General features: G+C 45.3%; 1 protein-coding gene across 6 annotated transcripts in view; it reads right to left on the minus strand.

Annotated features, from left to right (window-relative positions):
- LOC129830698 (gamma-aminobutyric acid type B receptor subunit 1-like) overlaps positions 1-19,322 on the minus strand; it is a 301,577-nt gene extending 282,255 nt beyond the window's left edge. For 5 of the 6 annotated variants that reach the window (XM_055893314.1, XM_055893313.1, XM_055893311.1 and 2 more), the window contains exon 1: positions 18,914-19,322. In XM_055893314.1, the coding sequence (XP_055749289.1) occupies positions 18,914-18,938 (25 nt within the window). In that variant the 5' untranslated portion in view covers positions 18,939-19,322. Of the gene's footprint in view, positions 1-18,285 lie in introns of all 6 variants that reach the window. The other variant, XM_055893315.1, reaches the window with a different exon arrangement.
- Positions 19,323-24,523: the final 5,201 nt, after the last annotated feature.

Below are 24,523 nucleotides of genomic sequence, written 5' to 3' on the forward strand. Positions count from 1 at the left end.
ACATTTGTTCTTGTTTGGCAACTGGTGAGATCTGCAAACAAGCATTGATGAATCTGTCTCATCAAAACGTTGAAACTTTTCTTAGCTTTCTCCGTGTGGATATCTGGTAAACAATTTCCATAGCAACGCTGGTGATGTTGGCTACAATGTTGCAATAGAATTCTACCTTAATGTTTCTGGTGTTATTGTCTCTAGTGTCTTTAGAGAACTCTTTTACTTTGATGTCCTTTTGTCTTTGGTCCTTCTCTTGTCTTTTCTATTGGGTTGTTAATTTCCTGTTTTTGAGTTAGCTAGCTTCTTTTAGGAAGAACAATTTGGAACTGAATTTCTCTTGCACTATTCCACATCTCTCTCTCTGACACAGAGACAAAGAAGTATTCAGACATAGGCAGACATTGGCACTATACGTCCACATTTCACACACACCTTTTGCTCCTCCATACATATTCAAGCTTGACAGGTGACAGTCAGGACATGGACAGCAGAAGGAGAGCCATCTCTTCGGTTCACTGGAACCAAAGCTGAAAGCTGCCTGATTCTGTTGCTTGGCAACCATTCATGTACACTCCTTTTCTCCCTGACAGGTTTCACATTTCTCATCATTTAACCCATCGTGACAATTTGTCTCCTCCAGTTTACTGTGAAAAGTAATTTTTCCCTTTCACTGGGCAACAAATGTGGAAAACGGACCACATATCAGCCAACAGTTATCAACGCTCAAGTGTTGGTGTTTGATATACAGGACACATGCACAGTTGATACACACACACACAAAGTGTGCTTGCACACAAACACGCATACACACATTACACAGACACAAAGGCCTAAACACGCACAAACAATGATGTACACACAAAGTGTGCGGGCACACAAACACACGATGTACACACACAAACACAAAACTCTGAGCACTTACAGTATGTTGTCAAAGGAGAAAGAAAAGGATTACGTCATTGATGAATCAAACCAAAGCATGAAAACGGTTTCAACAATGAGTTACCATATAAAAATAGAATGTTCTTGCCTATAACAATGGCGTATCCCACTGGGCACAGATGTCAATTCAACGTCTATTTCACGTTGATTCAATGTAAATTTCATTGAGATGACGTGGAAGCAACGTTGATTCAGCCAGTGTGTGCCCAGTGGGATAACTTCAAAGAGGCTATGAACAAAGAGTCTGCTAGAAACTGAATACCATTTTAACCTGGTTTCTTACACAAACATCTTCCTTCCTTCACTGCGGATAATTCTCGGAGTTGTCAGTGCTAATTCGACGGACTCACAGGGGAGGTCTGAGCTGGGGGAGGAAGAGGCTGTTTAGTACGTGACTAGATGTCAAAGGATGAAAGGGGAAGAGGCAGGACGGAGGATCTAACATATTATCCAGTCAATAATAATTTTAGATTCGACTCTCATGTCTGCCCACGGTGCCTTCATGGACAGACAGAGGGGAGAGATGCACATGGAAATACAAAACACATAAGCACAGAGACAAGCCTTAACGCATACACACACTACCAAACACTACCACCACACACACTACCACACACACCACACTACTACAGTACCACACAACTACCACATGAATACACTACTACCACAGTCCCCTAGGGGTGTATGGGTACGATTCCAACACCGTCATCAACTGTGCTGACGACACGACAGTGGTAGGTCTGATCACCGACGACAAGGGCAGCCTACAGAAGGAGGTCAGAGACCTGGCAGTGTGGTGCCAGGACAACCTCTCCCTCAACGTCAGAAAGACAAAAAGAGCTGATCTTGGACTAAAAGGAAACGGTGGGGCGAGCACACCCCTGGCTGCATCACCGCTTGTTACAGCAACTGCAAGGCACCCAACCGCAAAGCGCTACCAAAGGTGGTGAGTACGACCAAGTACATCACTTGGGCAGAGCTCCCACCATCCAGGACCTCTGTACCAGGCGGTGTCAGAGGAAGGCCCAAAAATGTTTTAATGACACCAGCCACCCAAGGCATCGAATGTTCTCTCTGCTCCCGCACGAAAGGTGGTACCAGTGCACCATGTCTGGAACCAACAGGATTCTGAACAGCTTCTATCCCCAAGCCATGAGACTGCTAAACCACATGTTTCTTATAGCATGGTTGTCCTAGGATTATTTTGCATTCCCTTTCCCACAACTTTATGAGAATGGTGCAGGACAGTTGCTTGGCTTTGGAACATTAAAAGGAAGTGTTTTTCTTGGTATTTCATTACTTTAACAGAACATTTCCTAAAAGTTCAAACATGTTTACATTTCATTTTAGGTCATGTTCTAGGAACGTTTTCCAATTAGTTTGATATTGGTAATGTTCTCAAATATTTCAGAGGACATAACATTCTCAGAACCTCCCTGGGACCATAGTAAAACGTTCTCAGAACCTCCCTGCAACCTACAAATGTACATTCCCAGAACAGGAAAAATGTTCACTTCCATTCTCAGAATGTTTTTAAAAAGGTATGGCTTCGTTCCCAGAACCAATGAGAAACCAAAAACGTACATTCTCACAACCTCCAAGCAACCAAATGTGTTAGCTGGGGTAGCTACCTTAATTATCTTGCACCCCTGACCCCCCTGGTACTAATACTCCCTGTACATAGCCATATTATTTTTACTTGGCATTGTTATTAGTTATTCACTGTGTATTAAATTCCTCGAGTCACTATTTCTATATTTTAACTCTGCATTTCACGGTTAGTCTAAACTTGTTTAGGAAGCACGTGACAAATACATTTGATTTGATAAGAGTGTGTGACATTTGAAAGCCCGCCACTAGTGATCTACTGAGCCACGAGCTATTGATCTCCTGAGCCAGTGATCTCCTGAGCCAGTGATCTCCTGAGCCATGAGCTAGTGAACTACTGAACCCTCCCACATGAAAAAAATACTATAGTATACTATGGTATAAATAGTATTCAACTTTACTGTAGTATTTTTGCGGACAAAATGCAAAAATCCACCCAAAACCACTAAATCCTATAATTTACAGTGTTAAATAACACTAATATGTGAGAAAAATATTTTTTGAGGAACAAATGTTCTATTTTGTCATTATAATAAAGGTTGGTAGCAATGTGAAAATTGTTGTGGAAATCTGTTGCAGTTCAAGTCGACTACAAAAAAAACAAAGCAATGCTATCTCTTTAGGCTGGCTAGCTAGCTAGGTAGCTACCCAGCAAACATAGATAAACACAATAATTACCAAAGTCAATATCAGCATGTGAAGTAGCTAGCTAGCTAGGTAGCTACCTAGCAAACATAGATAAACACAAGAATTACCAAAGTCAATATCAGCATGTGAAGTAGCTAGCTAGCTAGGTAGCTACCCAGCAAACATAGATAAACACAATAATTACCAAAGTCAATATGAGCATGTGAAGTAGCTAGCTAGCTATAGAAAACTAAACAACCTGTACTATCAATTTAGGAGTTTACAATCTCACTATGTTCAACCTGCAGATCGATGTGCCTCGCAGAGCGGAGTATGACACGAACGACCACGCAACGGCACCCTGGACAGTAGAGGCAGACATGTAGGAGAAATGTGGTGAACGCTCCGTTAAATTACACATTTCGAGGAAGAAATATTGCAAATGGCTCATTCGAGAGAAGACAGCCTATGACACCGTCTAGTACTGAAATCTGACATGTATGATATTTATTTTATTTATTTCACCTTTATTTAACTTCTTGAGAATACAGGGGGTGCTGTTTTCGCATTAGCATAATTTCCTCTACAGATTAAACTGCCTCTTATTCAATTATTGCTGTTACTATATGCATATAATTAATACCATTGGATAGAAAACAAGCTATGGTTTCTAAAACCGTTTCAATTTTGTCTCTGAGTGAAACAGAAGTCATTTGACAGCACTTTCCCTGAGCAAGAAGAAGATTGCAAGATGTGTATGCTCGCTTCAACGCTCTGCCTATATATGGTCACGCCACCTATGACCCGAAACACACTTCATTCGTCTTCCTCTGGGTGTCAAGAAGACGTCAGAGGAGAAATGTTTTGTTTATCTTGTACTGACGTGAAATAAGACCTATTTCTTTAGCGTGACCGACAACTTCCGGTTCTCTGAAACGCGCGTTTTAGAGGTGCAATTGTCTTTTGTTATGCTGCCGTTACGGATGAAAACTATCTCCGTCTCGAAGTTTGTTTGATACATGTGACCATATCATCTTAATGTATGTTTTTTCAATATAGTTTAATCAGATTATTTGAATTTTTTCGGGAGTTTTGCCGTGTTCCGTTCTGTGAGTTTTTTAACTTTGGACAGAACCGTGCTAGTCGACCAGTACCTATGCTAAATGAAGAGGGAAAGTTGCCATTGTGAATGGATTGAACGACTCATCAGGACTAAGGACACCTTTATCAACATTCTGATGAAAGATCAGCAATAGTAAGACCCAATTTACGATGTTATTTCATATATCTGTCGTGCATGGGAACTGGTCGGGCGCGCCCAGCTGGTTCTGGCTGGCGTGGCTATGCTAATTTAGCGCTACATTTTGTTTTCGCTATAAAACATTTAATAAATCTGAAATATTGTTTGGATTCACCAGATGTTGGGCTTTCAATATCTGTACGCTGTGTATTTTTTCTGAAATGTTTTAAGACAAGTAATTAGTTATATGATGTTGGTCTCTGTAATTGTTCTGGCTGCATCAGCACTATATCAGATTGCAGCTGCAATGTAGAACTGTGATTTATACCTGAAAAATGCACATTTAAAAAAAAAAAACTATGCTATATCATAAATATGTTATCAGACTGTCATCTTATGAATTTGTTTCTTGGTTAGTGGCTATATATATATTTTCATTTAGTCGAATTAGTGATAGCTACTGACGCAGGAAAAAACTGTTGGAGTAAAAAAATGGTGTCTTTTGCTAACGTGTTTAGCTAATAGATTTACATATTGTGTCTTCCCTGTAAAACATTTTAAAAATCTGAAATGGTGGCTTTATTCACAAGATCTGTGTCTTTCATTGGGTGTCTTGGACTTGTGATTTAATGATATTTAGATGCTACTATTTAATTGTGACGCTATGCTAGCGATGCTAATCAGTGTGGGGGGGGTGCTCCCGAATCCGGGTTAGGTACTCGGTAGAGGTTTTAACCAGGTAGGCTAGTTGAGAACAAGTTCTCATTTACAACTGAGACCTGGCCAAGATAAAGCAAAGCAGCGCAACACAAACACAGAGTTACACAGAGGGATAAACAAGCGTACAGTCAATAACACAATAGAAGAAAAAGAAAGTCTATATACAGTGGGTGTCAATCGCGTGAGGTGGTAAGGCAATAAATAGGCCATAGTAGCAAGTAATTACAATTTAGCAAATTAACACTGGAGTGATAGATGAGCAGATGGTGATGTGCAAGTAGAAATACTGGTGAGCAAAAGAGCAGAAAAGTAAATAAAAACAATATGGGGATGAGGTAGGTAGATAGATGTTTTCACGATCTAAAAGTTGTATTCCTGTTAACTTCCAGTGTAGCGAGAGAGACTTTATCACAATGCTACGTCGTACCAGCTGATTACTGCATGCTCGAATGGCAATAGCTCAGATACACATGAAAACATGAAGTGACCCCAGGGAATCGATAGAACGTCGCTCGGAGATGCACAAAAACAGTATTACATTTAAAAATGGGTGACTCTTTCCTTTAAGTCCGCAGAAACATTACAGTGTAGCATTTAAATGTTCACTATAGTATAAATACCACGATAAAAGAACACTGTCGTCTATACTATGGTGATTAATGTAATGTTTTTGCAGACTGTAGTATATACTCTAGTGTTTTTGTTCTATTATATTTGACATAATTGCAGGAATTCTCCTTCACGAAACATAGCGGAGAAATACTAAAAGAGCACAGAAAGATAATGTAACCCTGCACTAGTGATTATTGTAATGTAACCCTGCACTAGTGACCATTGTAATGGAACAGAAAGATAATGTAACCCTGCACTAGTGACCATTGTAATGTAACCCTGCACTAGTGACCATTGTAATGGAACAGAAAGATAATGTAACCCTGCACTAGTGACCATTGTAATGGAACAGAAAGATAATGTAACCCTGCACTAGTGACCATTGTAATGGGACAGAAAGATAATGTAACCCTGCACTAGTGACCATTGTAATGGAACAGAAAGATAATGTAACCCTGCACTAGTGACCATTGTAATGGGACAGAAAGATAATGTAACCCTGCACTAGTGACCATTGTAATGGGACAGAAAGATAATGTAACCCTGCACTAGTGACCATTGTAATGGAACAGAAAGATAATGTCACCTGTCGTGGAAAATCATCTCAGAAATATAACGCTTTATCAGAACTTGTGAAATCAAAACATGCTTTTATTTACAATTGTAAAACCATCTGGAATGTCCCGCGGAACACACACCCTCCCAGAGCACTGGTTCGCTCTTTATACCCAAATAGCATATGAGTCCACCCCATATGCAAATAAACATACTTCCCCTAATTCTTCAACATCATTATCTTTTTAGTTCAGGCTTCCTGCTTGTTCACGCATACTAACGCCCATCATCTGCTTTCAGTTAAATTATAATAGTGGTCAGACCCTCTATCTTAGTGTGTCAACAAACTCTTTTTCCCTTTCCTTCACCACTAAATGAATGCACTCTTTGTTCTGTTCCCCCCCTATCCTTAGGGTATCCAATTGCTTTTAGGCGCCTAGGTGTCTGACACATACGTAGTGGAATGGGTAGACTATAAATCTAGTGTGTCAAAGCTTTTTCCATACATGCACTTTAAAGCACGTATGACTTTGGCCATCTGCTAATCTTTGGTTTCCTGTATTTACCAGAATGGCAAATGCACTCACATCTGCCTTCTTATACTATTTTCTAGTATACTCCTGTCTATTGTTTAATAGTGTGATATCTACCTACATATGTCAATTACTCCTACACACCCTGCACTAGTGACCATTGTAATGGAACAGAAAGATAATGTAACCCTGCACTAGTGACCATTGTAATGGAACAGAAAGATAATGTCACCCTGCACTAATGTTCATTGTAATGTAACCCTGCACTAGTGATTATTGTAATGGGACAGAAAGATAATGTAACCCTGCACTAGTGACCATTGTAATGGGACAGAAAGATAATGTAACCCTGCACTAGTGACCATTGTAATGGGACAGAAAGATAATGTAACCCTGCACTAGTGACCATTGTAATGGGACAGAAAGATAATGTAACCCTGCACTAGTGACCATTGTAATGGGACAGAAAGATAATGTAACCCTGCACTAATGTTCATTGTAATGTAACCCTGCACTAGTGATTATTGTAATGGGACAGAAAGATAATGTAACCCTGCACTAGTGACCATTGTAATGGGACAGAAAGATAATGTAACCCTGCACTAGTGACCATTGTAATGGAACAGAAAGATAATGTAACCCTGCACTAGTGACCATTGTAATGGAACAGAAAGATAATGTCACCCTGCACTAGTGACCATTGTAATGGAACAGAAAGATAATGTCACCCTGCACTAGTGACCATTGTAATGGAACAGAAAGATAATGTAACCCTGCACTAGTGACCATTGTAATGGAACAGAAAGATAATGTAACCCTGCACTAGTGATTATTGTAATGGGACAGAAAGATAATGTAACCCTGCAATAGTGACCATTGTAATGGAACAGAAAGATAATGTAACCCTGCACTAGTGACCATTGTAATGGAACAGAAAGATAATGTAACCCTGCACTAGTGATTATTGTAATGGGACAGAAAGATAATGTAACCCTGCACTAGTGATCATTGTAATGGAACAGAAAGATAATGTAACCCTGCACTAATGTTCATTGTAATGTAATTCTTCTCTTCCAATTTGACATTCAAAAGATGTGAAAGAAAAAAGGAGGGGAGAGAATGGAAGAGAGCAAACGAGTGAGATAAAGAGCAAGACAGAGAATATAAATGAGTGAGATAAAGAACAAGACAGAGGGAGGCATGTAAGAGAAGGTGAATATAGGGAGGGAGGCAACCACACACACACAGAGATGGAGAGAGGGAGGGAGGCATGAAAGAAAAGGCAAGTTCATTACAGTGTGTTTTAGAGAACCAACACGGAGAGAGAGAGAGAGCGCGCATGGTGGATCTCACACTGAGACAGTGGTGTGTCTGTCTGAGGCCTGCTGAGGGAGGGAGGGTCTCACACTGAGACAGACAGACACCACTGAGGCCTGCTGAGATAAACTCTAGTAAAGATCAAAGATAGAGAATGGGGGGGGGGGGGCAGAGAGAGAGGGATAACGAGACAGAAGGCGAGAGACAGAGAGAAGCTGAATACAGAGTGAGGATGAGAGAGAGGATGAAGGGGGAGAGAGAGAGAGAGGGTGGCTGAATACAGAGAGAGAAGGAGTAGATATTCTAAGGGAGGGAGAACAGAAGAAAAAAAACTGCAGCATAAAGGCAGAGAGAGGCAGAATCGTGTCAGAGAGAGAGCCGAGAGAGAGAGAGAGAGACAGAGAGCCGAGAGAGAGAGAGAGAGACAGAGAGCCGAGAGAGAGAGAGAGAGACAGAGAGCCGAGAGAGAGAGAGAGAGACAGAGAGCCGAGAGAGAGAGAGAGAGACAGAGAGCCGAGAGAGAGAGAGAGAGACAGAGAGCCGAGAGAGAGAGAGAGAGACAGAGAGCCGAGAGAGAGAGAGAGAGACAGAGAGCCGAGAGAGAGAGAGAGAGACAGAGAGCCGAGAGAGAGAGAGAGAGACAGAGAGCCGAGAGAGAGAGAGAGAGACAGAGAGCCGAGAGAGAGAGAGAGAGACAGAGAGCCGATAGAGAGAGAGAGAGACAGAGAGCCGATAGAGAGAGAGAGAGACAGAGAGCCGATAGAGAGAGAGAGAGACAGAGAGCCGATAGAGAGAGAGAGAGACAGAGAGCCGATAGAGAGAGAGAGAGACAGAGAGCCGATAGAGAGAGAGAGAGACAGAGAGCCGATAGAGAGAGAGAGAGACAGAGAGCCGATAGAGAGAGAGAGAGACAGAGAGCCGATAGAGAGAGAGAGAGACAGAGAGCCAATAGAGAGAGAGAGAGACAGAGAGCCAATAGAGAGAGAGAGAGACAGAGAGCCAATAGAGAGAGAGAGAGACAGAGAGCCAATAGAGAGAGAGAGAGACAGAGAGCCAATAGAGAGAGAGAGAGACAGAGAGCCAATAGAGAGAGAGAGAGACAGAGAGCCAATAGAGAGAGAGAGAGACAGAGAGCCAATAGAGAGAGAGAGAGACAGAGAGCCAATAGAGAGAGAGAGAGACAGAGAGCCAATAGAGAGAGAGAGAGACAGAGAGCCAATAGAGAGAGAGAGAGACAGAGAGCCAATAGAGAGAGAGAGAGACAGAGAGCCAATAGAGAGAGAGAGAGACAGAGAGCCAATAGAGAGAGAGAGAGACAGAGAGCCAATAGAGAGAGAGAGAGACAGAGAGCCAATAGAGAGAGAGAGAGACAGAGAGCCAATAGAGAGAGAGAGAGACAGAGAGCCAATAGAGAGAGAGAGAGACAGAGAGCCAATAGAGAGAGAGAGAGACAGAGAGCCAATAGAGAGAGAGAGAGACAGAGAGCCAATAGAGAGAGAGAGAGACAGAGAGCCAATAGAGAGAGAGAGAGACAGAGAGCCAATAGAGAGAGAGAGAGACAGAGAGCCAATAGAGAGAGAGAGAGACAGAGAGCCAATAGAGAGAGAGAGAGACAGAGAGCCAATAGAGAGAGAGAGAGACAGAGAGCCAATAGAGAGAGAGAGAGACAGAGAGCCAATAGAGAGAGAGAGAGACAGAGAGCCAATAGAGAGAGAGAGAGACAGAGAGCCAATAGAGAGAGAGAGAGACAGAGAGCCAATAGAGAGAGAGAGAGACAGAGAGCCAATAGAGAGAGAGAGAGACAGAGAGCCAATAGAGAGAGAGAGAGACAGAGAGCCAATAGAGAGAGAGAGAGACAGAGAGCCAATAGAGAGAGAGAGAGACAGAGAGCCAATAGAGAGAGAGAGAGACAGAGAGCCAATAGAGAGAGAGAGAGACAGAGAGCCAATAGAGAGAGAGAGAGACAGAGAGCCAATAGAGAGAGAGAGAGACAGAGAGCCAATAGAGAGAGAGAGAGACAGAGAGCCAATAGAGAGAGAGAGAGACAGAGAGCCAATAGAGAGAGAGAGAGACAGAGAGCCAATAGAGAGAGAGAGAGACAGAGAGCCAATAGAGAGAGAGAGAGACAGAGAGCCAAGAGAGAGAGAGAGACAGAGAGCCAAGAGAGAGAGAGAGACAGAGAGCCAAGAGAGAGAGAGAGACAGAGAGCCAAGAGAGAGAGAGAGACAGAGAGCCAAGAGAGAGAGAGACAGAGAGCCAATAGAGAGAGAGACAGAGAGCCAATAGAGAGAGAGACAGAGAGCCAATAGAGAGAGAGACAGAGAGCCAATAGAGAGAGAGACAGAGAGCCAATAGAGAGAGAGACAGAGAGCCAATAGAGAGAGAGACAGAGAGCCAATAGAGAGAGACAGAGAGCCAATAGAGAGAGACAGAGAGCCAATAGAGACAGACAGAGAGCCAATAGAGACAGACAGAGAGCCAATAGAGACAGACAGCCAATAGAGACAGACAGCCAATAGAGAGACTGTGTGAGCGAGAGGAGAAAGAGAAGCAGACAAGACAGAAAGGGGAGATGTGATGTCATAATTTCTAAATCGATGCTCAATGATGTCAAGGACAAGACAGCTCTCTCTCTTTCTCTCCCTCCAGTGGCCAGGCCTGAGGCTGGACTGAGGACTATAAGCCCAATCACCCAGTCCACAACCCAAATGTCACCCTATTCCCTATATAGTGCACTCCTTTCGACCAGGGTCCATAGAGCTCCATTTTTTCAAATGCAACCACCCCTCTCCCTCTCTCTGTCCACATGTGAGTGAGCACTGATACTGGTGCTGGGTCACAAAGCAGCAGTCCAGCTCTGCTCGAGTCCATATGACAAGAGCATAAGATAAGATCTGACAGAAAACTGTCCGGAGATGTTACTGGACGGAGATGTTACTGGACATCCCCTTGGTCGTTACAGGGAGAAAACCCAGCCACTTTCTAGCTATCTATCTTCTACACTGACAAATAGCCCCCTGGGCCTTATATCTGAGTCACTGACACAACTTAAGAGGACTTAAGAGGCTTAAGCTGTGGAAACTATCCGTCTGCCTCGTAAAATGAATTGCAATGTGATGGGTTCTGCTACGGTTCTGCTACTGTTGGATATGAAAATCATTCAAACTGCTCCGAAGCCTTGAGAAACATTCTAGGGACCAGACGTGAAGGGAGGGAGATAGGGGAGTCATTCAGGTCAAAAGTAGTGCGCTATAGTAGGATGCCATTTAGGATGCAAGAAAGGGATGCTCTTCATGTCCCACAAACAGGTCAATACCACATTTACAATCTGGGCCGTACACTTTGGCAGTAGCAATCAAGGTACATTGTGGGGCGATGGAAGAGGTGCTGTGTGAGTGTCAACAGCATGTCCCCCATCCTCTCGGATGAAGGGCCATTTAAAGCACCCACAAGTCTGCTGCTGTTGAGCTAATGTTGAGCTGTGTGTGTGTGTGTGTGTGTGTGTGCGCGCGCGCTCTCTGAAACAGAGAGATAGATGGGGCAGAGAGAGGGATAACGAGACAGAGAGAAGCTGAATACAGAGTGAGAGAGTGAGACAGAGAGTGAGAGAGACCAGAGGGAGACCAGAGGGAGACCAGAGGGAGTGAGAGAAGGAGTGAGAGAAAGACAGTAAGTGGTTATAAGTGTGATCTTTGTTTAACATGCAGCTCCACTTCATTTTGGGTCCCTCCTGAGAGATCAGGGGTGTCTCCCAAATGGCAGCCTATTCCCTATGTAGTGCACTACTTTTGACCAGGGCCCATGGGGCTCTGGTCAAAAGTAGTGCACTACATAGGGAATAGGCTGCCATTTGGGACTCACACCTAGAGCAGCAAGGGGTTTGGTCTAATTGGAGAACAAGCCAATCGTGTGGGCCTGTCTGGCACCTCGATTGCAGCAGTTATTCAGTCAGTCATAGTCAATAGAGCTTAGGCCTACTCAGCTTGATGGGGAGTCACTTGTTCATCTTCACTGATTCATCCTCTGTCATTCATTCACTGACTCACAGTAGCTACTCACCCATTCATTCACTGACTTAGCTACTCACCCATTCAATCACTGACTCACAGTAGCTACTCACCCATTCATTCACTGACTCACAGTAGCTACTCACCCATTCATTCACTGACTCACAGTAGCTACTCACCCATTCATTCACTGACTCACAGTAGCTACTCACCCATTCATTCACTGACTCACAGTAGCTACTCACCCATTCATTCACTGACTCACAGTAGCTACTCACCCATTCATTCACTGACTCACAGTAGCTACTCACCCATTCATTCACTGACTCACAGTAGCTACTCACCCATTCATTCACTGACTCACAGTAGCTACTCACCCATTCATTCACTGACTCACAGTAGCTACTCACCCATTCATTCACTTACTTGTCCACATAAGGTATATGCTTCCCATATCCATTACTCTCACCTCAATCATAACGTTGGAGGCATGGTAAATATTAATCTCCTGTATAGATGGAGGCGGGGCTAAAACTGTATCTCCTGTCTAGATGGAGGCAGGGCTAAATGTATATCTCCTAAAATATAACACATCACAGGAGGGAAACCAGTAACAACAAAACTGTCTCCTTTCTGTTCTTTTCTGTAAAGACATGATTCCGTCATAAAGTCTCAACCAGGAACTGAACTCCAGAGCAATAGATTGCGTCGCAAATGATACCCTATTCCCTTTATAGTGCACTGCTTCCAACAGGGCCCATAGGCCTCTGGTCAAAAGTAGTGCACTACTTAGGGAATAAGGTGCCAGTTGGAACGCAACATAGTCTCATCATGCACGCACCTGTCAATGAAATCCAATCAACTCTCCCCAAACGAGCCGGTCCTTGTCAACGATATTATATTTCTTATCTCCTTAAACCTTTAATCTGGACAAGCCAATTTACTAACTATTTGCTCACCAAACAGTTACTATTGAAATTAATGTGAATGATTTCCATTATAAATCTCATGAAGAAGTCACTCTACGGTCAATCAGGTGAATGAAAAAGTTGTAAATATATTGAATATGAATACATTTTGAAAGGTCACTGTCTGTGCAGAGAGAAAATGGCTTGAGCAAGAGGCAGATAAAGAGAGAGAAAGAGAGGGAGACAGGAGAGAGAGAATATAATAGTAATTCACAATATTAACATAATTCATATTCATAACTTATTTTCCAAAGTATGCTTTTGCAATATGTACAGTACCAGTCAAGAGTTTAGACACTTACTCATTCAATGTTTTTTCTTTATTTTTACTATTTTCTACATTGTAGAATAATGCTGAAGACATCAAAACTATGAAATAATACATATGGAATGATGTAGTAACCAAAAAAAACAAATCAAAAAATATTTGAGATGAGATTCTTCAAAGTAGCCACCCTTTGCCTTGATGATAGCTTTGCACACTCTTGGCATTCTCTCCACTAGCTTTACCTAGAATGCTTTTCCAACAGTCTTGAAGGAGTTCCCACATATGCTGAGCACTTGTCGGCTGCTTTTCCTTCACTCTGCGGCCTAACTCATCCCAAACCATCTCAATTGGGTTGAGGTCAGGTGATTGTGGCCAGGTCATCTGATGCAGCACTCCATCACTCTCCTTCTTGGTCAAATAGCCCTTACACAGCCTGGAGGTGTGTTGGGTAATTGTCCTGTTGAAAAACAATTATAGTCCCACTGAGCGCAAACCAGATGGGATGGCATATCGCTGCAGAATGCTGTGGTAGCCATGCTGGTTAAGTGTGCCTTGAATTCTAAATAAATCACTGACAGTGTCACCAGCAAAGCACCCCCACACCATCACACCTCCTCCTCCATGCTTCACGGTGGGAACCACACCATCACACCTCCTCCTCCATGCTTCACGGTGGGAACTACACATGCAGAGATCTGTTCACCTACTCTGTGTCTCACAAACACACGGCGAGTGGAACCAAACATCTCAAATTTGGACTCATCAGAACAAAGTATAGATCTCCACCAGTCTAATGTCCATTGCTCGTGTTTCTTGGCCCAATCAAGTCTCTTCTTGTTATTGGTGTCCTTTAGAAGTTGTTTCTTTGCAGCAATTCAACCATGAAGGCCTGATTCACGCAGTCTCCTCTGAACAGTTGATGTTGAGATGTGTCTGTTACTTGAACTCTGTGAAGCATTTATTTGGACTGCAATTTCTGAGGCTGGCAACTCTAATGAACTTATCCTCTGCAGCAGCGGTAACTCTGGGTCTTCCTTTCCTGTGGCGGTCCTCATGAGAGCCAGTTTCGTCATAGCCGTTTCTGTTTTTTGCGACTACAGCTGGTTGAAGCTGGTTGAGAGAATGCCAAGAATGTGCAAAGCTGCCATCAAAGCAAAGGGTGGCTACTTTGAAGAATCTCAAATATAAAATATATTTTGATTTGTTTAACACTTTTTTGGTTACTACATGATTCCATGTGTCATTTCATAGTTTGGATTTCTTCACTATTATTCTACAATGTAGAAAATAGGACAAATAAAGAAATTCCCTGGAATGAGTAGCTGTTACGTCATGCCAATAAAGCAATTTCAATTAAATTGAGAGAGAGAGCGAAAAGAGCGAGAAAAGAAAGCGAGAAAAGAGATCGAGAACGAGAAAAGAGATCGAGAGCGAGAAGAGCGAGAGTGCGAAAAGAGCGAAAAGAGCGAGAGTGCGGAAAGAGCGGAAAGAGCGGAAAAAGCGGAAAAAGCGGAAAGAGCGGAAAGAGCGGAAAAAGATGGGAAAAGAGCACGCAAAATGACAGCGAGAGCGAGAAAAGACAGCGAGAGTCAGTCTGGAACTCGCAGTCCACATCTCAAATGGCACCCTATTCCCTATGGTCCACTGTCAAAAGTAGTACACTATATAGGGAATAGGTTGCCATTTTTGGTCAAAAGTAGTGCACTATATAGGCGATAGGGTGCCATTTGGGACGTAGTCCTAGTGTCAGTCAGGAAGTCCATTTACCTACCAGCAGCCAGGAAACTAAGGCAGTGTGTGTGCGCTTGTGTGAGTGAGTCCTACACCCAGACAGGGGAAGGTGTGAGAACACTATTAGACTGATGATAGAAGTAGTAGCTCTTACTAGAGACGCCACATTCTCGCTGAAGGACTCCACATTCTCGCTAGAGACGCCACATTCTCGCTAGAGACGCCACATTCTCGCTAGAGACGCCACATTCTCGCTAGAGACGCCACATTCTCGCTAGAGACGCCACATTCTCACAGAAGGACGCCACATTCTCACTAGAGACGCCACATTCTCACTAGAGACGCCACATTCTCACTAGAGACTCCACATTCTCACTAGAGACGCCACATTCTCACTAGAGACGCCACATTCTCGCCAAAGGACGCCACATTCTCGCCAAAGGACGCCACATTCTCGCCAAAGGACGCCACATTCTCGCCAAAGGACGCCACATTCTCGCCAAAGGACGCCACATTCTCGCCAAAGGACGCCACATTCTCGCCAGAGACGCCACATTCTCGCCAGAGACGCCACATTCTCGCCAGAGACGCCACATTCTCGCCAGAGACGCCACATTCTCGCCAGAGACGCCACATTCTCGCCAGAGACGCCACATTCTCGCCAGAGACGCCACATTCTCGCCAGAGACGCCACATTCTCGCCAGAGACGCCACATTCTCGCCAGAGACGCCACATTCTCGCCAGAGACGCCACATTCTCGCCAGAGAACTCCACATTCTCGCCAGAGAACTCCACATTCTCGCCAGAGAACTCCACATTCTCGCCAGAGAACTCCACATTCTCGCCAGAGAACTCCACATTCTCGCCAGAGAACTCCACATTCTCGCCAGAGAACTCCACATTCTCGCCAGAGAACTCCACATTCTCGCCAGAGAACTCCACATTCTCGCCAGAGAACTCCACATTCTCGCCAGAGAACTCCACATTCTCGCCAGAGAACTCCACATTCTCGCCAGAGAACTCCACATTCTCGCCAGAGAACTCCACATTCTCGCCAGAGAACTCCACATTCTCGCCAGAGAACTCCACATTCTCGCCAGAGAACTCCACATTCTCACCAGAGAACTCCACATTCTCACCAGAGAACTCCACATTCTCACCAGAGAACTCCACATTCTCACCAGAGAACTCCACATTCTCACCAGAGAACGCCACATTCTCACCCGGGAGGACACATTCTCACCCGGGAGGACACATTCTCACCCGGGAGGACACATTCTCACCCGGGAGGACACATTCTCACCCGGGAGGACACATTCTCACCCGGGAGGACACATTCTCACCCGGGAGGACACATTCTCACCCGGGAGGACACATTCTCACCCGGGAGGACACATTCTCACCCGGGAGGACACATTCTCACCCGGGAGGACACATTCTCACCCGGGAGGACACATTCTCACCCGGGAGGACACATTCTCACCCGGGAGGACACATTCTCACTCGGAGGACACATTCTTACTGGAGGACACATTCTTACTGGAGGACACATTCTTACTGGAGGACACATTCTTACTGGAGGACACAGGGTATTTAATGACCTGCATCTTCCACAGTCCTGCGAGACAGTTCATATTATAGGGGTAAGAGCCAAGTCATTCAGGGTGTACAGACGGCTTGGAGCTCTCTGCTGCCAAGACTGTGTGTAGACGATGTACTAAAAGTCATCTGGCCTTTCAGGTTGGGGTGTGATGTATAACCTCTGTGTGTGTACTAGTAATCATATATATATATATATATATATATCTCATGTCTTCCTGTGTCTGTGTGATCAGATCCTAATATGAACAAACAGACACAGTGATGAACCTCCCCATGCTATCATTAGTGCCCTAATTAAGAGAGTTCATCATCTCGCCACAGTCTCGCCGGGGGATTGCTATAACGCTGATAAATAAACAGCTGACTTTGCCACGGTAACGCCAATTAACCCTGTTTACACAAGCAGGCTTCACACACACACAGACTGTGTCCTAAATGGTACCCTATTCCCTTTATAGTGCACTACTTTTGACCAGGGCCCCATAGTAACAAACACATTATCATAGAAAGAGGCTAGGAGGACCCTGTTGATTTGACGCTGTCAAATCAGCAGTCTGTGCAAAAGTGTGTTTCGTGCAAACTAATGTTCCCCAAACCCTAAAACAAAGACTGCAATACGGCTATGCTGTGATCCGAATAACAACAACTAGCTGTATTTCTGACCAGTGTAAAATGTTGACTCGGGAAACGCGCGATAGCCTACACACAGAGACGCGCGCACACACACACACATGAGCGACATGAACACAATGAATTTGCGAGACAATATCCACGGTGTTTAACTGCCTTACAGACCGACGTTCCCTACTGTCCAAACATACTTAAACAAACCAATGAATCTGGAGAAAAACAAATCTACAGACACATAACGCTGAGAAAAACACATCAGTTTTACAGAGACACAATGTTCTGGGTATCTGTCAAAACCAAGGGCCAATCAATGACGTTAACTCCCAGGGTTGAAAAGCAGCAGTATGTCGTCGAGGGTGGGAATTCAATAGTAACGAACGGATGACACGCAGCCAGTGTTACCGGTGTTTCATAAACTAATCTAACAGTTTAATGTAATAGCCACAATCGACCACCGACATATGAAGCCCACAGGGGGATACATACAAGTCATGATGGGCCTATCACAGCGGAGAGAAAAAAAAACACCACTTTAAGAGGCCATGGGAATGTTTTGCTGCTGTAGATCAAAGCAATGAGGCAAGATAATGCCAAGAACCGGTCTCAGTGGTCACAGCAATACTGAAAGTCAAACACCTGGGGAGACCAGAGGCACACATATCCACGGCTATGGGGGTCACAACAGATAAACACAGCGAGCATGTCTTTCTACGTTCTTCCGGTGGTGTCTGTCGTCACAGCAATACAATAGACCCCCTTTTGACAGTTAAAATCCATAGGGAACATAACAAGCCAATACAAGCACAAATGCATTTCTTCATGTTGAAGAAGGTTGAAACGATGACAAAATACGGCAGATAGACAGGGGAACATAACGTTTTGGAGCAATGCAACACGGTGATGAGAGAGAACTGAAATGTCCAAACTTACCGCTGCACTCTTCAGACTCTGGAATGACAGCTGGCGAGGATGATGATCTCAAAGAGAGGTTTGATTGGTCGATTGATATCCAGCCTGCGTGCTGACGCTTTTTTTTTTTGGCGTGTGAAAGTGTGTGTTGTTTGAAAGTGTGTGTTGGCGTGTGTGAGGATCAATGAGGTAAGGACGCGTATGCGTGTGCACGCGCTAGCGAGCGGCCACCACAACCGATACACGTTATCTTAAATATTCAATCTGACCCTAATCTAAACGAGTAGGCTACTGAGAGGCTATTGCTAAAATACAAACTGTAAATGGCGTTGCTGTCAAATGCTGTGCTTAGCCTATAATTGTCTATAAAAATTAAGTAAAAAGACACATGTAGCCTATTCAACTAGGCTTTATCAAATATACCTTTAAATAAATCAAAGCTGTAGATTGCGGAATGTTTATTAAATAGCCTAACCTACAGTTGTGCCATAAAGTCCATATTGCTTGGTTTTAAATAATTGACAACAGGTCGATTCGAATGCAAAAATGGATCACCAGTCCATGAAAGTAAAAAACGCAAATATACAATCATTACCGAGCTTAGGTAAGATTACTGTAGCCTATAGTTCGCTATAGGAATCATACTCACAAATAGATGCCCGTTTAATTGCCATGTTTCCATCGAATACGACTCGTAGGGAGAAAATAAACAGCAAATGTAGACAGCAGTCTGTGCAAAAGTGTGTTTCGTGCAAACAAATGTTCCCCAAACCCTAAAACAAAGACTGCAATACGGCTATGCTGTGATCCGAGTTACAACAACTCGCTGTATTTCTGACCAGTGTAAAATGTTGACTCGGGAAACGCGCGATAGCCTACACACAGAGACGCGCGCACACACACACATGAGCGACGTTGCACTGTGCACATCCCTGCTCTCTCCTTCCCTTCTCGTCCCTCTTATCGCTCTCAACAATGTCCCTCACTCACCCGCGACGTCACTGGGCGAGACGCAACGTTAACTCTCCCTTCCTTATCTGCAGTAGAGTTCAGTGTACCCCTACAGCCCCACTACTTGACGATGGCCCGGTAGTCGCTGGAAATAGAGCTGGTGGGAGAAATTAGAGCCCTCATTGGCTGACAGAAAGACATATGGGGTTTACACATCCTAGATAAATAGTGCAGACCACCCCACTATGCCGAGTTCATGGCTAACAGCAATTGGCCAATCAACTCCTTCTTCTGTCTCATCCTCATCCTCCTCCACCCCCCCCCCCCCCCCCCCCCCCCCCCCCCCTGTCGACTGTCAGTTTGATGTATGTAGTCATTCTATGAGCATAATACACTTATTCTGCAGCTGGCAGGTTGGGGCTGGCTGGGCTGGCTGGCTGGCAGGTTGGGGCTGGCTGGGCTGGCAGGTTGGGGCTGGCTGGGCTGGCAGGTTGGGGCTGGCAGCTTGGGGCTGGCAGGTTGGGGCTGGCTGGGCTGGCTGGGCTGGCAGGTTGGGGCTGGCTGGGCTGGCTGGGCTGGCTGGCTGGGCTGGGCTGGCAGGTTGGGGCTGGCTGGGCTGGCAGGTTGGGGCTGGCTGGGCTGGCTGCAGCTTCAACCCACTTCCCCAAATGGCACACGATTCCCTATGTGGTGCACTACTTTTGACCAGAGCGGCTTTGGACAAAGTAGTGCACTACATAGGGAAAAGTGTGCCATTTTGGGCGCAACCAGGGTGATTGTATTACTGAGGAGGACAGGGATCGGCGGCTCTGGCCCCCCATTGTCATTGCAGGGATGATCAGGGTTATCATTAATTATTTCTTCAGTTTGGATACCAAAGCCAGTTAATAAAAGGACCCCTGTCTTACTGGCTCTGTTCTGGTAAGGGAGGCTGAGTACGCTGGGTAGAGAGGGGAAGATGGGTAGACAGGGTACGCTGGGTAGAGAGGGGAGGCTGGGTAGGCAGGGTATGCTGGGAAAGTAGGGGAGAATGGGGAGACAAGGTAGGCGGGCTATAATGCATAGGTAGTGGAGGCTGGGTAGGTAGGGTATGCTGAGGGGAAGGCTGGGGAGGTATGGGAGGCTGGGAAGGTATGGTAGGTGGGGTAGGCTAGGGAGGTATGGTAGGTGAGTTAGGTTGGTAGGGTAGGCTGGGGAGGTATGGTAGGTGGGGTAGGAATGGTAGGTTGGGGTAGACTGGGGAGTTATGGTAGGTAGGGTAGGTAGGGTAGGTGGGGTAGGTAGGGTAGGTAGGGTAGGTGGGGTAGGTAGGGTAGGCTGGGGAGGTATGGTAGGTATGGTAGGGTAGGCTGGGGAGGTATGGTAGGTAGGGTGGGCTGGGGAGATATGATAGGTAGGGTAGATGGGGTAGGCTGGAGAGGTGTGGTAGGTAGGGTAGGTAGGTAGGTAGGGTAGGCCGGGGAGGTATGGTAGGTAGGGTAGGCAGGATAGATAGGGTAGGGTAGGCCAGGGAGGTATGGTAGGTAGGGTAGGTTGGTAGGGTAGGCTGGGGAGGTATGGTAGGTGGGGTAGGATTTGGTAGGTTGGGGTATACTGGGGAGTTATGGTAGGTAGGGTAGGTAGGGTAGGTGGGGTAGGTTGGTAGGGTAGGCTGGGGAGGTATGGTAGGTGGGGTAGGAATGGTAGGTTGGGGTAGACTGGGGAGTTATGGTAGGTAGGGTAGGTAGGGTAGGTAGGGTAGGTAGGGTAGGTGGGGTAGGTAGGGTAGGTGGGGTAGGCTGGGGAGGTATGGTGGGTATGGTAGGGTAGGCTGGGGAGGTATGGTAGGTAGGGTGGGCTGGGGAGATATGATAGGTAGGGTAGATGGGGTAGGCTGGAGAGGTGTGGTAGGTAGGGTAGGTAGGTAGGTAGGTAGGTAGGGTAGGCCGGGGAGGTATGGTAGGTAGGGTAGACAGGATAGATAGGGTAGGGTAGGCCAGGGAGGTATGGTAGGTAGGGTAGGTTGGTAGGGTAGGCTGGGGAGGTATGGTAGGTGGGGTAGGAATGGTAGGTTGGGGTAGACTGGGGAGTTATGGTAGGTAGGGTAGGTAGGGTAGGTGGGGTAGGTAGGGTAGGCCGGGGAGGTATGGTAGGTAGGGTAGGCAGGATAGATAGGGTAGGGTAGGCCAGGGAGGTATGGTAGGTAGGGTAGGCAGGATAGATAGGGTAGGGTAGGCCGGGGAGGTATGGTAGGTAGGGTAGGTAGGTAGGTAGGTAGGTAGGTAGGTAGGTAGGTAGGTAGGTAGGTAGATAGGTAGGTAGGTAGGTAGGTAGGTAGGTAGGTAGGGTAGGCCGGGGAGGTATGGTAGGTAGGGTAGGCAGGATAGATAGGGTAGGGTAGGCCAGGGAGGTATGGTAGGTAGGGTAGAAAGGATAGATAGGGTAGGGTAGGCCAGGGAGGTATGGTAGGTAGGGTAGGCAGGATAGATAGGGTAGGGTAGGCCAGGGAGGTATGGTAGGTAGGGTAGAAAGGATAGATAGGGTAGGGTAGGCCAGGGAGGTATGGTAGGTAGGGTAGGCAGGATAGATAGGGTAGGGTAGGGTAGGCAGAGGATGCTGGCAGAAAGAGTGAGAGAGGGATGAGTCACACCACACAACACAGGAGCCAGTTGGAAATGGATCTGCCATTTTCAAAGATCTAACACAACTGAGTCACAGAAAATAGCAGTTTTTCTCTGTTTGCTCTGCTACATGAATTGCACATGACATATTGAACACGTGCCATCGTTCACACAATGGTAGTGTTTATCTTAGAAGTGAAAAGGACTGTTTTAGAATGTGGTGCTGAAAGGACAGTTCTAGAATGTGGTGCTGAAAGGACAGTTCTTGCTTGGGATGCTGAAAGGACAGTTCTAGAATGTGGTGCTGAAAGGACAGTTCTAGAATGTGGTGCTGAAAGGACAGTTCTTGCTTGTGATGCTGAAAGGACAGTTCTAAAATGTGGTGCTGAAAGGACAGTTCTAGAATGTGGTGCTGAAAGGACAGTTTTTGCTTGTGGTGCTGAAAGGACAGTTCTAGAATGTGGTTCTGAAAGGACAGTTCTAGAATGTGGTGCTAAAAGGACAGTTCTAGAATGTGGTGCTGAAAGGACAGTTCTAGAATGTGGTGCTGAAAGGACAGTTCTAGAATGTAGTGCTTAACGGCCAGTTCTAGAATGAAAGGACAGTTCCAGAATGTGTCGCGGACCACACCCCCTCGAACCATGCCACAAATCAGGTGAGACTTTCCCAAAAGCATCCATTGCCAGTTTTTCCTTTAGACAGTCCCTAGAAGCTGTATATTCCCCCAGAGGACCAGCAGACAGAGCTGTATGAGATATTGTCCCCAGTCAGTCACCTCAGTACATCTAGCCTTAGTCTGCAGAATGATCTCCTGGTTTATCATGTGTGGGCGAAGGAGAGGATATGTGTAAATCTATCCATTCATCCCTCCCTCCGTCTCCCATTGTCGGTCCCACAAGGACCTGTATCACACCACTCTTACAAACAGACATGCATGGATGAATTCCCCCTTTCTCTCTCTCGCTCTCTGTCTCTCTCTCACACACACTTTTCTCAGAAATGAAACAAAAATCCCTACTGTACCATGGAGAATTTAAACAACTGGTAAAATGAAATAAGAAAAGACTAAAAGATTGAGTCCCAAATGCAAAAGTAGCACACTTTGTAGGGAATAGGTTGCCATATTTGGGACTCATCCTCAGGCTCATGAACATCCCAGACGTGTTCACCAAACAGCAGCTGCGATCGAGCAGTCTAGCGGTGTGTGTACATTAGAGCATATCAACAACTCACTCAGAACATGAAAAGAGATATCAAAGTCTCTCAAATATTTCCACCTAATTTGTAGACTCTCTCTTCATATCCAACTGGGATTATAAATGAGCAGTTACCTTTTCCCGTTCACTCTGACAAAGTATTAAATAGATAATTGAATGGCCTGTGTACCAAATGACACCCTATTCCACAGGTGTCAAACTCATTCCACGGGGGGCCGAGTGTCTGCGGGTTTTCGCTCCTCCCTTATACTTGATTGATGAATTAACATCACTAATTAGTTAGGAACTCCCCACACCTGGTTGTCTAGGGCTTTATTGAAAGGAAAAACCAAAAACCTGCAGACACTAGGCCCTCCGTGGAATGAGTTTGACACCCCTGCCCTATTCCCTATTTTAGTGTATGGGCCTAGAGCCCGTAAAAGGGTGGTTGAGTTTCTCTCCATTTTAGCGGAGCTGTTATCACCTTTGCTCCTTCATCTGTCACTTCCTCTTTCTCTCCAGCCCCTAAAATTACAGTCTGTCACCCTGTCTTCCCTTTCACAATCACAAATCAATTACCAAACCTTTCACTCCTTCACCACCACCCCCCACCCCCTCTGTAATTTTTCTTCCCTCTCTTTGGTTCTAAGTGCAGCTCTTGTCTACATTTATATATCATCATTTAATATTTGAAGCTTAGGGAAACTGAGGGTTATCTTCTGTTTTCTCTCATTCTCCATCCCAAATGGCACCCTATTCCCTATATAGTGCAATACTTTTGACCAGGGCCTATAGGGAATAGGGTGCACTACTTTTGACATTTGGGATACACCTGTATTCATTAACCCTCCCTCTGCTCTGTACCCATGGTATGATCGCCATCAAGATGAGCCGGTCTCCATTCACCTCTCCCTCTGCTCTGTACCCTTGGTATGATCACCATCAAGATGAGCCAGTATCCTTCCACCTTTCCCTCTGCTCTGTACCCATGGTATGATCGCCATCAAGATGAGCCAGTATCCTTCCACCTCTCCCTCTGCTCTGTACCCATGGCACCATCAAGATGAGCCGGTCTTCATTCACCTCTCCCTCTGTTCTGTACCCATGGTATGATCACCATCAAGATGAGCCAGTATCCTTCCACCTCTCCCTCTGCTCTGTACCCATGGTATGATCGCCATCAAGATGAGCCAGTATCCTTCCACCTCTCCCTCTGCTCTGTACCCATGGCACCATCAAGATGAGCCGGTCTCCATTCACCACACTCCCACTGTACTTCTGCTTTCCATTAGTATGTATTTTCCCTGTACTACCGTGCCTCTGGCTGAGTCACAAATGCCACCCTATTCTCTATTTACAGTGCACTATAATAGGAAATAGGATGCCATTTATATAGGCAATGGGATGCCATTTGGGACTCACATTGTCTCATTGATATTCAGGTTCACAGAGAAGACAGACCTACCATTAGGATGTTGTTATCATCGCTGTTGTGTTATTTCAACCCTGTGT

Source organism: Salvelinus fontinalis, chromosome 32 (genome assembly GCF_029448725.1).
Source record: "Salvelinus fontinalis isolate EN_2023a chromosome 32, ASM2944872v1, whole genome shotgun sequence".
In the NCBI taxonomy this organism is placed as follows: domain Eukaryota; kingdom Metazoa; phylum Chordata; class Actinopteri; order Salmoniformes; family Salmonidae; genus Salvelinus; species Salvelinus fontinalis.